This window comes from Nyctibius grandis, chromosome 4 (genome assembly GCF_013368605.1).
Source record: "Nyctibius grandis isolate bNycGra1 chromosome 4, bNycGra1.pri, whole genome shotgun sequence".
In the NCBI taxonomy this organism is placed as follows: Eukaryota; Metazoa; Chordata; class Aves; order Nyctibiiformes; family Nyctibiidae; genus Nyctibius; species Nyctibius grandis.
The window spans coordinates 68,532,423-68,546,985 of record NC_090661.1 but is presented as its reverse complement, the minus strand read 5'-3'; the positions used below and the strand labels follow the sequence as shown (position 1 = coordinate 68,546,985).

At 46.2% G+C, this 14,563-nt stretch overlaps 1 protein-coding gene across 1 annotated transcript in view; it reads right to left on the bottom strand.

Moving 5' to 3' along the window:
* The window catches only part of ARMH4 (armadillo like helical domain containing 4), a 64,926-nt gene that overhangs the window by 41,781 nt on the left and 8,582 nt on the right, over positions 1-14,563 (bottom strand). The window contains exons 3-4 of the mRNA XM_068400081.1: positions 14,293-14,505; positions 12,846-13,064 (exon numbers count right to left, since the gene is read on the bottom strand). Coding sequence (XP_068256182.1) covers positions 12,846-13,064; positions 14,293-14,505 — 432 coding nt within the window. The remainder of the gene's footprint in view (positions 1-12,845; positions 13,065-14,292; positions 14,506-14,563) is intronic.

Genomic DNA, 14,563 nt, shown 5'->3' with positions numbered 1-14,563 from the left:
CTAAAGCAGATACCTGTCTTACTCCAAAGCTGACTGTACTGTTAAAATATGGAAAGATAAATATTTAAGCCATATTTCATTGCTAGAATCTAAAATGGCAACACAAGAACAACCATAAAGGCCCTTTTTGACCACAGCTAGCTGCAGATGCTGAAGAAAGACTAGAGCAGAGCACACACAGAGCCAGTCTTCTCACAGTCTCTCTCCCCAGCCTTTAGTTATCAAGGACTCAAGGACTTCCTGAGCCAGAACCGGTATCCGAGCTATTTAATAGCTACTAATGGAACTACTCAACATGTAGAGATAGTATCTGGAATAATAACACGTTTTGTATTTCTGATGGCTAGTTTTTCAAAGCTGAAAACTAAAACATAATATTTATGCACTTTATCTAATTTACATGAAGCTCTGCTCAGCCCTGTAGAAAAACTCCCTCCTGATGTACTCAGACTGGGAGAGCCCATCACCCCGCATCTGAGCAGCTGGTTTAGCTGGGGGTCTAAGATCATGTTAAAAACTAACGATCCAGCAAAATCAACATTTGTTATCACAGAATCACACAGAATCACAGAATCAACCAGGCTGGAAGAGCCCTCTGGGATCATCGAGTCCAACCATTGCCCTGACACCACCGTGTCAACTAGACCATGGCATTAAGTCTTTTCTTAAAGACCTCCAGAGATGGTGACTCCACCACCTCCCTGGGCAGCCCCTTCCAATGGCTAATGACCCTTTCTTTATCTAGATATCCTTTTATTTCTGTTGGAGTTGTAACTCTCAGAGGTTACAGACACTGCAACAAGACGGAGCAGCTGAGGTAGGACAGCTGAGGGGCGCCACATATCATACTTGCTGTAAGTAAAGCAGGTAATGCTTCACTCTTCTCCTTCCTGCTGTGGGATGCAATGGCACTCCAGCACAGCTGTTCCACAAAACAAGCGCAGAACAAACTGGGGAACTTTGGGGAAGCTATTTACTTGGTGGCTATCCAACTTGAACTACCTGGGGGGAGCTGGCATCCTTCCTTTGGCCTCTACTTCACAGGCTGGAATACCTAGAGGAATCAGTGCACACTATAAAACCACAGCATTCACTGTGCTGTTACATGGCATCTCCTTTCCTTCTAGTTCAAGGATTTGCTTTAAAACACTGCATGTTTTTTCCAGCTCACCAGACAAGACAATTCCACTTGCCACCTTTCAGTTCTAGCCCTGCATTTCATACAAATGAGCTGCTGTTTGAATTTAGCTGCATCATCCTGCTATAGCATGGCTTTCAGTACCTGGCAAGGAATGACCACTCCTGCAAACAATTAGACCACACAGAGCATCTAATGAAGCTTACACAGATGTAGTTAGCCCCTTAAATTCCCATTATGTTTTACAGACAGCTTCTGTCTTATAATGTGCCCGTCATTTCAAATCAACATAAGAATTTTCTCTATTAAACCACATGTTTTCCTACAAAATACACAGCTTTTGTAAACCTGAGAATGGCACCTGGAGAGTGCTTGCAGGAAACCTGCAAAGACAAGTTAATGTATGTCTTTTACCTCTGCTGAGAGCAACACAGCTATAAACATTTCCAAACTTTAACAGCAAAGACACTAAGCAGCTAGGACACCGGAGAGGAGGAACATGAACAGAGGCTTTCCCTAGATGGACTGGGTGAAAAAGCAGCCAAGAAAAAACAGGGATCAGATACTTATCTCTAAAAAACTAGTTTGGGACAAGGTTTTTAGAAGCTTCTTGTGATTTTAGCAAGCCAAAGCAGAGACACCTGTCAGGATCTAGTTTTGAAGCAGCAGATAGCCACCTCTGTACCTTCAAAGTCTAGCAGGCAGCCAAGCTGAACACCCAAATTGAAAGTGCCAAGACTACTTATCACATCTGATCATCACCAAGCTACATCAATCATCACGCAGCCAGAGCATAAAGATGTGAATAATGTAGTCCTTGTAGCACAACCACTGCACGGGGAAAAGAAAGGGCTCTTGTTTCCTCCTCCTCTCTAGCTCATTCCCACTTCTGAAAACAGCTTTTTAACCCCTCCATCCCAAAATGCCAACAGCTTGCCTTGCTGCAAGCTGCAGCGCAGAGCGCCACTTGGTGGTCACAAGGAGGAAGCTACATGTCAAAAAAAAGCACAAACTTCACAAATGTTGGATTTCAGAAGCAGAGGCACAACAGGGGCCCAGCAGCCGTGGGCAGGCTGCGCGTAACACTTCATAATCTCATAAGATGGAAAATGGAAGCGAGCATCACACACCTAAACCTCAAGCTGGAGGTTAATGCCTCACGTGAGAGCCTTTAACAACACTCACATTTTCCTTCCTGAATTGGCACTTTTTGGCCTTTCAGAGGCCTCAGCAGCAGCTTTGAAAGAAAAGAAACAGAAGAGACTGAAAGTAGCAAGGCCTGAAAGCGCAAAGCCCAGCAGATTCATAAGGCATTCAGATTTTCATGTGCATTTCAGCCCATTGTGAACTATTTTGTGTATCATGCTTGTATATACTCTTTGGTTTTGGCTAAGGTTCATCTTAGAAAAAAAAGAGAAAAACATACAATGAAATGCTAGTGCCTCATGGTCAAGGCACTACTCTCCAACTAAGAAAAATACAAGTGTAAAGTTTTCTCTAGGCCACAGATGTGAATCTATCCACATGAGGCATTCACCCAGAGCCCAGCTGTAGGAGCACCTCTGAACACCTGACAGTGGTCACAAGTGCCCCTTGCTCGCTGAAGCAGGCAGGTATGCAGCACAGAATCACAGAATCAATCAGGTTGGAAGAGCCCTCTGGTATCATCAAGTCCAACCATTGCCCTGACACCACCATGTCAACTAGACCAGTCCAGTCTTTTCTTAAAGACCTCCAGAGATGGTGACTCCACCACCTCCCTGGGCAGCCCCTTCCAATGGCTAATGACCCTTGCTGAGAAGAAATTCTTCCTAATGTCCAACCTGAACCTCCCCTGGCGAAGCTTGAGCACATAGAACAGTTTCTGCTTGAGCCATCCTTGCTCTTCTTCATATGTTACATACAAGCCAATTTTGTGATCCTGTCTGCACACACCAAATCCTAGCTCTTGCTTGTGACATGCCACATGGACCTATCAAGGAGGGATAGTATTCTGTCTCCTCTCCCTGTAACACCAGGATAATTCAGCACCAAAACACTTATAGTCCAAGCAGACATTTGTATTTTCTACTGTGGCTATGACAATGTAAGAGTATTCTAGGTCAGAGTTAAAGACTTGTCTCCAGGAGTGAAGAAATCCAAAATCCGCCACTCTTTGACAGACAAATAAGCACTGTATCCTGCAAAGCAGACTCTGCTTTTCCTTCATTGAAACAGGAAGGAAAAAAAAAGTCACTTAACACCTCCCTGCTGTGACAACAGTACAACCTAAGAAAGATGCAAGCAGCAGGGATCCCCAGGAAAATGAGATTCCCAGTTCACATGTCAAAGACACTAGTTTTGAAGGACTTGACAACCTTGTAACAGGCATTCAATTTTCAGGTTTGGAGAAGCTATAGGAGAGCACCAAAAAACCAAGTCTGAGACAAAATAACAAATTTTCAGTGGAGTTTTTGGGGGTTCCCAGCTTTATTAATAGAAATAGCTTTATTAGCAGAAAGGGCCATGGTTGGGCTTTACCATGGGGTTCCAGACTGATCCACTAGCAACAGTGATATCTGTAGGATGGGATTTGACATTTCAGGGCAACAAAAGCTCCCTCTGCTTGCTTCAAAAAAAAGGGTTTTCACTACAGAAATGTACATATCCCCGATGACTTTTATGGCTTAGCAGAGAGAAATGAGACTACCTCACACCTCCTTCATGAGGCATTTCCCTGACCCAGCAGGAACCCACAACCAGCAGCGTCTGAAGCAGCTGGACAACAGCGAGCATCCTGCAAGTAAAAACATCAGCCTGCAGCAGCAGCAGGGCCCTCACAAATCAACTGCAAAGAGGGACTTTGACCCCTCCAGACGGTCCTGTGCTGCAGGGAAGGGGATCACAGGGCCAGCTCTTCCTCCTCAAAAGTGCCAACAGCCCATCCTTCATAGATAGCTTCTGTTGGACTTTGTACTTCTCTACGGGCTTCACACAGCTGCAGGAACCCACGCTCCTCCCAAGCAGGACGAAATCTGAATTACTCACAGCACTGCTATTAGCACAGGGCAGCAGCTGCAAGCCCACACCCTGGGCAAGCAGCACCAGCAAGGCGCTCAGCACAGTGCTTAGTGCAAACACCACTGTCAGGAGCATGCTACAGAGGGACTGTGGCAGCAATGAAGAATGGTTTTTTGGTATATTGGCATGTAACGAGCTGGAGCTGAAGCCACTGTTCTTATAACCTTGCTGAAGGCAATGGAGTCACATCAGGGCCTCTATTTTCAGCTGAAAAAACCTTCACTGATGTGGGATTTAGATGTGGGATTCTGTCTTTAGATAATTTCCGTTAACATTTGCAAACACTTTTTACTCCTCAGAAGATTCAAGAAACCATCCTTAGTCAGGTTTAGCACACCAGAGAAATGGCTTGCTGTGCCCTGACCTGCAAGTCTCTCATTGGAAGGTGATAGATTTACTCACAGTCACAAACTGAATTCAAACTGGAAAAAAAGCACCCAACTAAAAAGGAGGTTGCAGGACAAAAGCCAGAGTTCTCATTTTCTCTGTCCTTTCCCTTCTCAGCTTCCCTCATACCAAACGCAGAGGACAACGGTGTCTACACTGTAACATGGAACATTGTTATGCTTCATGATAGTCTAAGTTATCATTTCATACAGTACTGTAAGGTCTGAATGCCCAGGAGCACCTGATGAGTGCCAAGTAAGTTGTGATTAACCAGCAGCTGATGCTAATTGGTTTTCAGTGGTAAGCCCCCTCTTCGCATGACTTCACACAGATGCAGTATGCCAAGACCTCTCCTGTACAAGCACTGAGCAAAGGCTCCCACGAGCTGAGCGAAGGCTCCCACGAGCTGAGCGAAGGCTGCAGAGAGCACAGATCTAGCACCTACCAGCACCACGTGCCTGTGAAGGAAAGGAGAGTGCTATGGAGCACGATGACGCCTACCTGCGCTGAAACACACACACTGGGGGACACACTGTTGAGCAAAATTTTACTTTTCAAGAAGTTTCTTTTCCCCCCCTCTGTACTGGATCCACTCACCGGGGAAAAGGGCAGCAGGGACAGACTGAAGTGTCTCATCCACCGTGCACCCCACAGCTTATCTTTTACTCCCAGCCACTTCACACCCACATGGCAGCATTGGTCCTTGGTCACCCATGTGTGCATACAGTACAGGAAGCAGAGGTGTGTAAATAAGGACAGGATTAGGGATGGGGGTCTGTGACTCCCTTCTCTTGCCAGAACAGGAGGAAGATGCATGAAGAAGTCTCTGCCAAATGCTTTCTTCCAGTGAGGTTCATTTTCTGCATTGCTTTTAGGATCACAGCTGACTGTCAAGGCAGGAAGGCCTTTCTAGGACAAGTCTTTTATTATTACTCTGCTGCTTTCACGTGATCAGTAATAATGTCACCACCCGATGTCTCCAAAACACTGCCAAGAATAATTGCTTGTGACAGCCTGGAATGAGACAGCTGGTAGGAATGTAGATGGGCTCTCAACACATGCAGACAGCTTTCTGGGCAGAGTACTGTATTGCAGTGAGTCGAGATACCCAAGCAAGCAGTGGGCACAGAAGCTATGCAAAATCATCAGGGTAAAACCCCCACCCTGATGAGTTCACCTAAGCCCAGCCATGTTCACTGCAAAGCTATCTGGGGTATTTGCAGACCATGTTGCATGACTGTAGCCTTAAATGCTTTGCTCTGGAAGGGGAGCCAAATCAAGCATGGCCTCTCGTGGGACGTATCAGCATCTGGCCTATTGCACAGACCCAAGGAACTGTTGAGAAGAACACATCCATTGGGTGGGATCCTACCACACAAAGCAAGATAACCTATCCCTAACCCATACAAGTTTCAAGAGAAGAAAAATTACACGTCTGAAGCTTTTCTGTAACAGTCAAAAATCCTTGCCACATCTAGGAGAGGGAACATACCCCTGGCAGAGCTGAGCTGATGCTTCTTTAGGAGCCTCTTCTTGCCAAAGCCCAAGTGCCACAGAAGCCACTTCCCAGCGGAGGGCTCTTCCACATTGCAAAGGCAGTACAAGGAGAGATTCAGATTCTAACCTACTTCTCCCCCCAAATCTGAGGGGATTCACAGTTGCTTTTTCAGTCCTGGCTCATCACTTGTCACAAGGGATCCAAGGCACTGAAGAGCTTTTGGGAAAAAAAAGGCAAAAGATACTCCAGCAAGGACTACAGGTCTGCTTCTGTACTAAGATCAGAAAACAATCATTCCTAAGAGCTGCATTTCCAGCAGCATTCACCACAAAATTGCTTTCACACTGAGCCAGGCTAAAGAGCTGGTTTAGCAACACAAGGCTATTTTAAAGGCAAAAAACCCAGAACGTTGCAGAATACTCAGTAGGGACTATAAGAAGTTTGCTCCCTAGTTTCCTGCAGAACAGGCTCTTCTAACCCGAGGCATGCAGTTGTTGAACTAAGCAGTGTAAAAAGAGGTGATTTCCCAAATGAGGGCGGTGAAATCAGTCCAGATTTAACGACCATGACCTGTAAGTAGGCAGGGCAGAACAAGACTGATGAAGGCAGATACAGAGTTTATTTCTCTCAACAAAATGCTTTCATATGAAAAAGAGGGCTGTGGGCATGGTACTTTTTTCCAATCACAAAAAAATAAGCCCTAGCAGAGATGTTAATTCCATTTTCTCTTGCAAAAAGCTGTTTGATGGTGTCTCTTCATTTAAGTTTCATTATCTAGACAAACCCAGCATGGATCCATCACAGATGACATAGATTAGGGGGTGGATCTGTTATCATCAGCAACAGCCTCCAGGGTACCAAGGTTTTACCTCAAGTTCTGTCAGGTGCCAGAAGGGAGGATGACTCCAAGCCCATTCAGCTCACTTCTAAAAGAAGTATGAGCTCTGACAAGTCCTCGATCATCCTTCTGCAGCCTCCACTGTCTTTTGTCAAGAGTAGCGCTTCTCCCCAAGGTATTTTCATGGAGAGGTTCAGAAGAACACTGCTGGCCTGTCCTTGCACCCATCTGGCCTGAAGTGTTGATGTCAGCCAGGAGGAAAAACACCGTGAGACCTCTGCTCCCCCCACCCCGCACATGCAAAGACAGCTTGTTTTTAAAATAAAAAAGCCTGTAACTCCCGACAGAAGATGAGAGAAGAAGCCAGTGCCCTAGTCCCTGTATCCTGTGTCAGATCAACAAGAGGGACAGCATCCCACCTGTACAGGGCAGGAAGCAGAAATGAAAGAGCTAAACCAGTTTGCAGGGTGGTTTGCCCTGGTCCCAGTGACCAAAGCTCCCCAGATAAGCCTTCTGAGCAACACTACCCCCTGCATGGACCCCAGCCATCAGCAGCTCCGGAGGAAAATGCTCCTTGCAGCACCTTCAGAAGAAACTGCCACATACCTGCTTATCTGAATCCACCTCCCTAGAGCTGTGAGGGCTAACTGCTTAATCCTCAGATTAAAACAAACAAAAACTCATTAAAAACTTCCACCCACACAGTCCAATTACCTTTCAATAGCAACTGCAAGGGGTTTCTGTTGGTTTTGTTTAAGCTTGAGATAAGCATGGGAAAGCTACAATATTAAAGTGATATTTAAGTGAACTCTTATTTTTTTGGACAAATGAGAAGTCAGATACAGTTAAAAATTCAGGCATAGCTGGGCCATAACTGCAACCAGAGTGGGTTGGATTAAGAAAAGTCCTAACTTGCTAGAGACAGACCAGTGTCAGAAAGAACAAGGTAACTTGGAGAAGTTTCATTCCCCTCCCCAAAACCAGAACAGCTGTGTAGCTCACCTCTGCCCCGAAAGCAGCTGGGCAGGCACATGCCACTTCCCAGACATCTGGGGAAGACAATGCAATGATGCTTTAAACCATTCCTAGAGATTCTTGCAGGAGTTGCTGTTGGAGACCATAAAGCACAGCAGATATGGCATTTGAGATAAAGCCCTCTCATTTGGTGCACTCAGCCCCTTTAGACACCATGTGGTTTTAGTTTCATCAGAGCTGTCAGTGGCAGAGCGGGGTGGCCAGACCACGTTCTGCCTCCCTGCACCTGGAAGCACCGACAAGGCAGAGCTCAGCACACTGCCTGCACACAGCAGGGGTTTCCTCGCTCCTCTTCTTAGCAAACCTTTAATTAGCCTAACACCTTCTTAGCTGTTCACCCACAAACTCACAACTCATTAAGGACTTGATCACCCTCCACACCCCTCCTTCCTCAACTCTCAGATGGATTTCATGAAACACAACAAGTCACCATGAGATTTAGCAGCAGAGATGTTGTCTTTGGTCAAACATTTTCAGGAAAAGAAAAACCAAGCTTTTTTTTCTTTCTTTTTACAGTTTTCTTCTACTAAGAAGAATTGGGGATGAACTACCATGTACTGTGAAGAACATGGAGGTCAGCCTACACCAGAGGGACAGCAGTTCCCATTTCAGCAGCAGCAATAAACTGGAAGCAAGACAAAAGTGTCTGCATTTTGCATGTGCTTTGTTTTAAATCATCTGCTTCTTGCCAATTTAGCTGATATCCAAAGGGCTGGTGAGGAATTACAGTATCAGGCCAGTTAACCACGCTGGGCTAAGTGCCTGTCTTATTTACACCCCTGCAACCTCATTTAAATTTTTAATGGGGTTGCAGAGATTTAATGAGGCAGGTCTTAATCCATACAGTCAGGGTCCAAATAGCAATCCCAGTCAGAGCGCTGATTTCAAACAAAAATACTCTTCACATACAAAAAAAGGCTCCTTGTACTGTGACACAGCTCAGAATAAAAGTGTAAGGAGAATTTGAAGGGTCTTCTATAAAATTATGTAAATGTCTACAAGTTCTGAAGTATTTTCTGAAAAAAGGCAACCACTGCCTTCACTTCTGAAGTACGACACAGCTTAGATGACTGTGTACAAGAAGAACAAGATGCAGGGGAAGCAGGGGAAATAGGAGAGAATGGAGAAGAAGGGTAGAAGAGCTCTTCTCACTGAAATTAGTTAAGCTACAGTTTCCTTGGAAGGGGAAACTTGAGTACGCAGGTCAGCAAAGAGCAACAGGAACTGTTTAAACCCAAACACAAGTAGGCATTAAAATATCACAAATATGTTAAGGTCAGGAAGTCTAAAGCTTCATACTGGCACTGTTCTGGAACAGCTTTTACACAGCAGATGGAGCAAATGCAGTGAAGCCCACAGCCAAGGTTCAGAGGGGAGGTGTCCCATGAGTGCAGGACACTGCTGATGCCAAGGACAATGCCAGACATGTTTCAGCGTCATGGAGGGGATTCTCCACAGTCAAATACTGCATTAGGTGGGGACATGCCAGCTAACCAGGCAGAGTACTAGAAACAGCACTGTGCTGTCCTAGGCAGCAGACATCTGACACTGCCTTTCCAACCCCTGGATTACTCCTCCACCCTAATGACCAGGATCCTGCCAGCTGCATGTTGAGAGCCACCCTGATTAATCAGGCACATTTCACATTCAAGAGCTACATGGTTAAGATCTCCTCCCTCTAGAGCAGCCGAGTTTCACTTGCCCATTTTCACAGAGCTATTGACTGTTCCTGACACCATACAACAAATAGAGCTTTATAAAAGCAGAAGGTGCTCTAAGAACCCTCCACATCCAGCAGCCTACATGACCACTGAACTGTGTAAGCAGCTCACCCTCAGCAACAGCAGCTTGAAACAAGCCTAGATGACTGAACAGGAACCAGCCTTAGGGCTTACACACTATCACAGAGTAGTTTGGGATTTTGAGGAGTTAGGAGTACACAAAAAATAGGATAAGCACATCAGAAACACCAGTGCATAACACTTTAGTTCTCTTCAAAACACCTATGGGAGAGTAGCAAGAGCCAGATTATTTGTTCCTCCCTCCATCTCAAAATCACCACAAGTAGAGTGTCTAAATCCCAAGTTAGTGCTGAAGTGGGCCAAACTGGGGCTTCCTGAGCTGCACGGAGTGGGTAGCATTGAGCTTAAACTGTTTTCCTGATGAGCCTGGATGCAGCAAAAGCAGTATGTGGGGGTCTAACAGCTGAAGGGCTTCTCTGGACTTGTAGGATGAAACACAGGTACATCAAGAGGCAGCTGTTACTGCTGCATCTGGGCAGAAGGTAACAGTGACATCTGCCCTACATGTCAGAAGAGGTTAATCTTAGCATGGTTTGAAGAATCCCAAGACATCTTCCCATTCTCTATCCCCCATGCCTTGCTCCATAGTCACCACCTCCAGTCATTTCAGCTGAGTTTTTGCTGTCCAGGGAGGGTGGTGGCACACAAGAAAACCAGACCTTGAGGGATCCTGGCCCTTTGTGGGGAGGCTGTGCCTTGCTTACCAGTGGAAGAAGGGCGAGGAGCTGAGTGAGCTCAGCTGGTCTCCACTGCCTTCAGTGGGGTCCTGCTGACTTGCCTCACTGAGGGCCTGGCTCATCATTAAATATAAACCCCTGCTGCTCAGCTAGCTCTGTTTCTTGTGGACCATCTGTGCCAAACTGCCTGCAGTTAATTGCATCTGTATATTCCCCTACTGGCTTGGATGAAAGACTGTTTTAAAAAATCAAATTGCACATTCAAACATGAGGTGCTTTGAATGTGTCTCTAGATGAGCTTCTCCTCCTCTGTAGTGGACTCCGGAGAGATTAGCTGGGTAACAAATAACCTCCTACCTTGACTCTGTGGTGAGACTGGTTCTGCTTGCCCTTCCTAGCCAGAGAAATTCTATAAATGGATTATAGGATGTGGGGACAGGACACAGCAGAGGATGAGCCTTGCTTGTCTGGGAGATGCAATTATATATTTTCTTCCTGTGCCCAGAATTTGTGTGTCATCTGAGGGACATGGGGCTCTCTGGTGTGCTGTATGGTTTTGACAACTGGCACAGCTTTTGCAGTCTAAATCTCTTCTGATCAACCTAGACGTTAGTGCAGTGAGCCAGGATTTTCCCTGGTGTTACACATCACCAATCCACATATTGTAAAGTGGGACAGATACCACTTGGGGATAGGCTTTCTGTCTGGGGATGCTACTGCCCCAATTAAGCATAAAGGAAGCTTTTTGAGCTGTTCCTCTGCCTTCTGTCATCTCTTTCTCTGTGTAATGGCAATTAGGGGGTACCACATCCTCATGGTGCAGCGGCATTTGGAAGCTTGGGTTTTGTTCCCTCAAAACTACAGTTCTTAGTGCTTACTCTCAGAGTATCTAGATGCTGCTAGATACAAGATGTTTGGGAATGCTTTCTTCTAAAGCTATACTAAGCTCCAGCACAGGGTGCTCAGGCTCTTGGGGGATGGCAAGGTCAGACATCACTGCTGTTGCAGGCATATGCTTGGGTTCCTAATGCACTTGCTAAGCAGGAACCTTATTTCCCAGCCTGAAAGATCAGGTTTTCCCACACACATGCCCTTCTTCCCCTGCTGCCACTCTCCCATCATCAGCACCACATCCTTGTGCTGCCAGATACATGCAAGATTCATTCTGGCAAGGGGTGAAGGCTGTAGCTGGAGGCCCAGAGAGCTTATGGCAGGCTTCAAAGCAAGCAGCAAGCCTGACAGAGGGCAGGAGCTGCAGCACCTTGCACATGCAGTGGGGAGGGCTCCCAGCTTCTGCTGCCCTCTAAACTTAACAGGAGTGAGAGTTATTGCTTCATGCAGAGAAAAAGATGCTGATTAGCTGTTGTCTATGGCACCCCACCTCTAATCAGAGGAAAAATACCATCTGGCATGCCACCCCTGGAGGGCTGCCAACCTTTGCAGTAAAATACAAAAGCAAGAGAAGGTCAAGATAAAGGAAGGGGAGCAAAACAGGCAGAAAGATTAATCCCTGTCAGGTGGTGTCAGTCCAGACACTGGAGTACAAAACTGGATGGACGAGCATGCAGAGAAGAGTTTAAGCAGGAGAAAAAGCAAGAAGCAGAAGTGAAACAGTTCTCTGCAGGAAAATCATGGATGAGATTAAGAGATACCAGATCAACTCCAGCAGACCAACTCCAGAGTAGGGTCCACTTCACCTAAATCTCTCTTGATAGGTGTTTGCCCAGACAGAATTTGCATCACTGGGTTTCACCTGTCTGAAGACAGTCAGGGAGCAGACTCCCAGACTGGCAGTGTGCAAAAGCAGCTGAAAAGAATGGAGCCCAGGGGGCGAAGCAAGGCTGGAGAAGCCAGTGATGAGAGAACAGCTTAGCAGGTAGCATTGAGTTGGAAGACCATCTCAAAGGGGATGCATCCTCTGCCTGTCCCAGCAGTGTCACATAGGGACTGTAAATAGGGCATCACTTGTTCTGGCAAGGTTTCAGCCAGCTGGACACTGAGGTAGCCATCTCACACTGAACATCCCCCTGCATTGCATGTGGTGAGGATTTCAGCAGTCTGAACATGTTCTCATGAGTGTTAGCTGGTGCAGAGGCTCTGCAACCAACACACATCAGCAATTACAGGTGCACAGAGACAGACTCTACTGCAAGAGCAATACCACTGCTGCTCCCTCTCCAAGGGAAAACCCATCTCTCCCACCCCAGCTGCTTAGAATTTCAAGCATCCTCCCTAACACTGTTCACTGCTTGCTTCCTGTACCTCCTGGAAGGGGACAGGTTGTTCAACAACTTTATTAGCAACAATAACATATGCACATTGCTGCATGCCAAATTGGGGACTCCGTGTCAAGGCAAGTGTGCCTCTCCACATGAAATTGCCTGCCCCTCAGCCTTGGGTTCAGTGGTACCTTCTGACTCCAGGCGGTCCAGCCCATAGGTCACAGCTGTACTGATCCTCCTCACAGGTGGAAGAGCTGTCCTCCTGACAGAAGATGCCACTGATGCTGGTGTTACCAGAACCACAGTACTGCTGGATGGCTCCTCTGTCTGTCCAGACTGGGTAGCAGACAAGTCACCAGGAGCTGGAACAGCCTTCTCACTGGTGACCAGGACCACATCTGTGATATCTACAGAAGACAGGAAGCAGAAGTTTAGCACAACAATATTAAAAAACTCACCATTTAAGAACAAACTCCTTAATGAAATCTTAACTCTAGAGTGGAAGAAGTTATTAAATGCTTTCCTCTTTCAAAATGTGTAAGTGACTCTGCTGTAAGGAAAGCTTCTCCTCCGGGACAGCCAGCACAGGAGGTTCCCCTTAATGAGAACTCAGCTAGGTTTTACTTCCATTGTTTTGAGGACTGCTAGTCACCACCCCATAGCAAGATCAGAGCACTGAGACACTGGTTAAGGTCTGAACTGAGTGACAGATCTAATTGTTTATTGCAAGATAAAAATTAGTTGAATTTGTAATTAAATCCCAGAAGCAAATTAATTAGTGGAAACTGCCAGAAGAGCCTTCTCTCCCTTACAAGGGGACTTTAAGAGATACAATGCAAATAGGTTTTTTTCTCTTGATGCCCTGCAATATAAAAATTACCAGAAAAGCTGCCCAGCAGCAGTTTCATTACAGTGGTACCTGCTACTACAGAGATACACTCAAGCTCAAAGTCAGCTTTGAGCTAAGGGAACCCTTGCTACACTCAAAGACACAGACTCCTACATGCACCTGCCAAGGTGTCATCAAGCCAGTATGCAGCAGCTAGATGAACACAACTGCTTAAAGCATTTCCATATGAGCTACATCAACCTGAGAAGTCATCATTCCTCAATGGAAGTGAATATCAATGCAGGCTTCCACACTGAAGGGATTGCCAGATTCTTGCAAGAGGGTGTCCACCCCACCACCACCACTGCTCCCATGTTACCCTGATGAAACATTTTTATCCTTCAGACTGAGCATCAGCAATCTGTGACTGCCTTTGGCTCCAGAAGTAAGAGCTCTCCCTCCATAAATAAAAACTGGTTTAAATGTCTACGGCTAAAAGTCAACTTGCTAGCAAGGACAGATGTGGGCGGTTGGTTTGTTTTGGCTTTTTAAGTCTCTACTCTACTGCTATTTGGGGAAAAAAAAACATATGCTGGCATATTTCTACATGGTGGATCTGGTAGCATAGGCAGAAAGCAGTAGCAGCGCAGGGCTAGAGGCAGCCTGTAGAAGGCTAGAAAAAAAAGTCACTTCAAATATGGATGCTGTGTGTTGAGACTTCAGTGTCCAAGCATCAATACTGGTTTCAGATGTACCATCTCATCTTGCATGCAAGTGAACCCGCAGACCTTGAAGCGGAACCCTACCTTCTACATCTAGAGTGTTCGCCATAGAGGAAGTACCAGTCGTCACCAGCATCTGGGTGGCACTAGGAACAGTTGGCATCTGGGTGTCCTCCCCACTGTTTTCCTGTGGAAAGCTTGCAGCTCCTGTTCCCTGGGTAGCACCAGGCACCAGTGTCACAACTGACATAGCAGCATCAGCCTCCTGGGCAGCTGTTGTCACCTCCTGAGTAACACCTACAGCAAGAACATGGGCCAGTATCAACACACAGGACAACTGACAGCAATAGAGCAG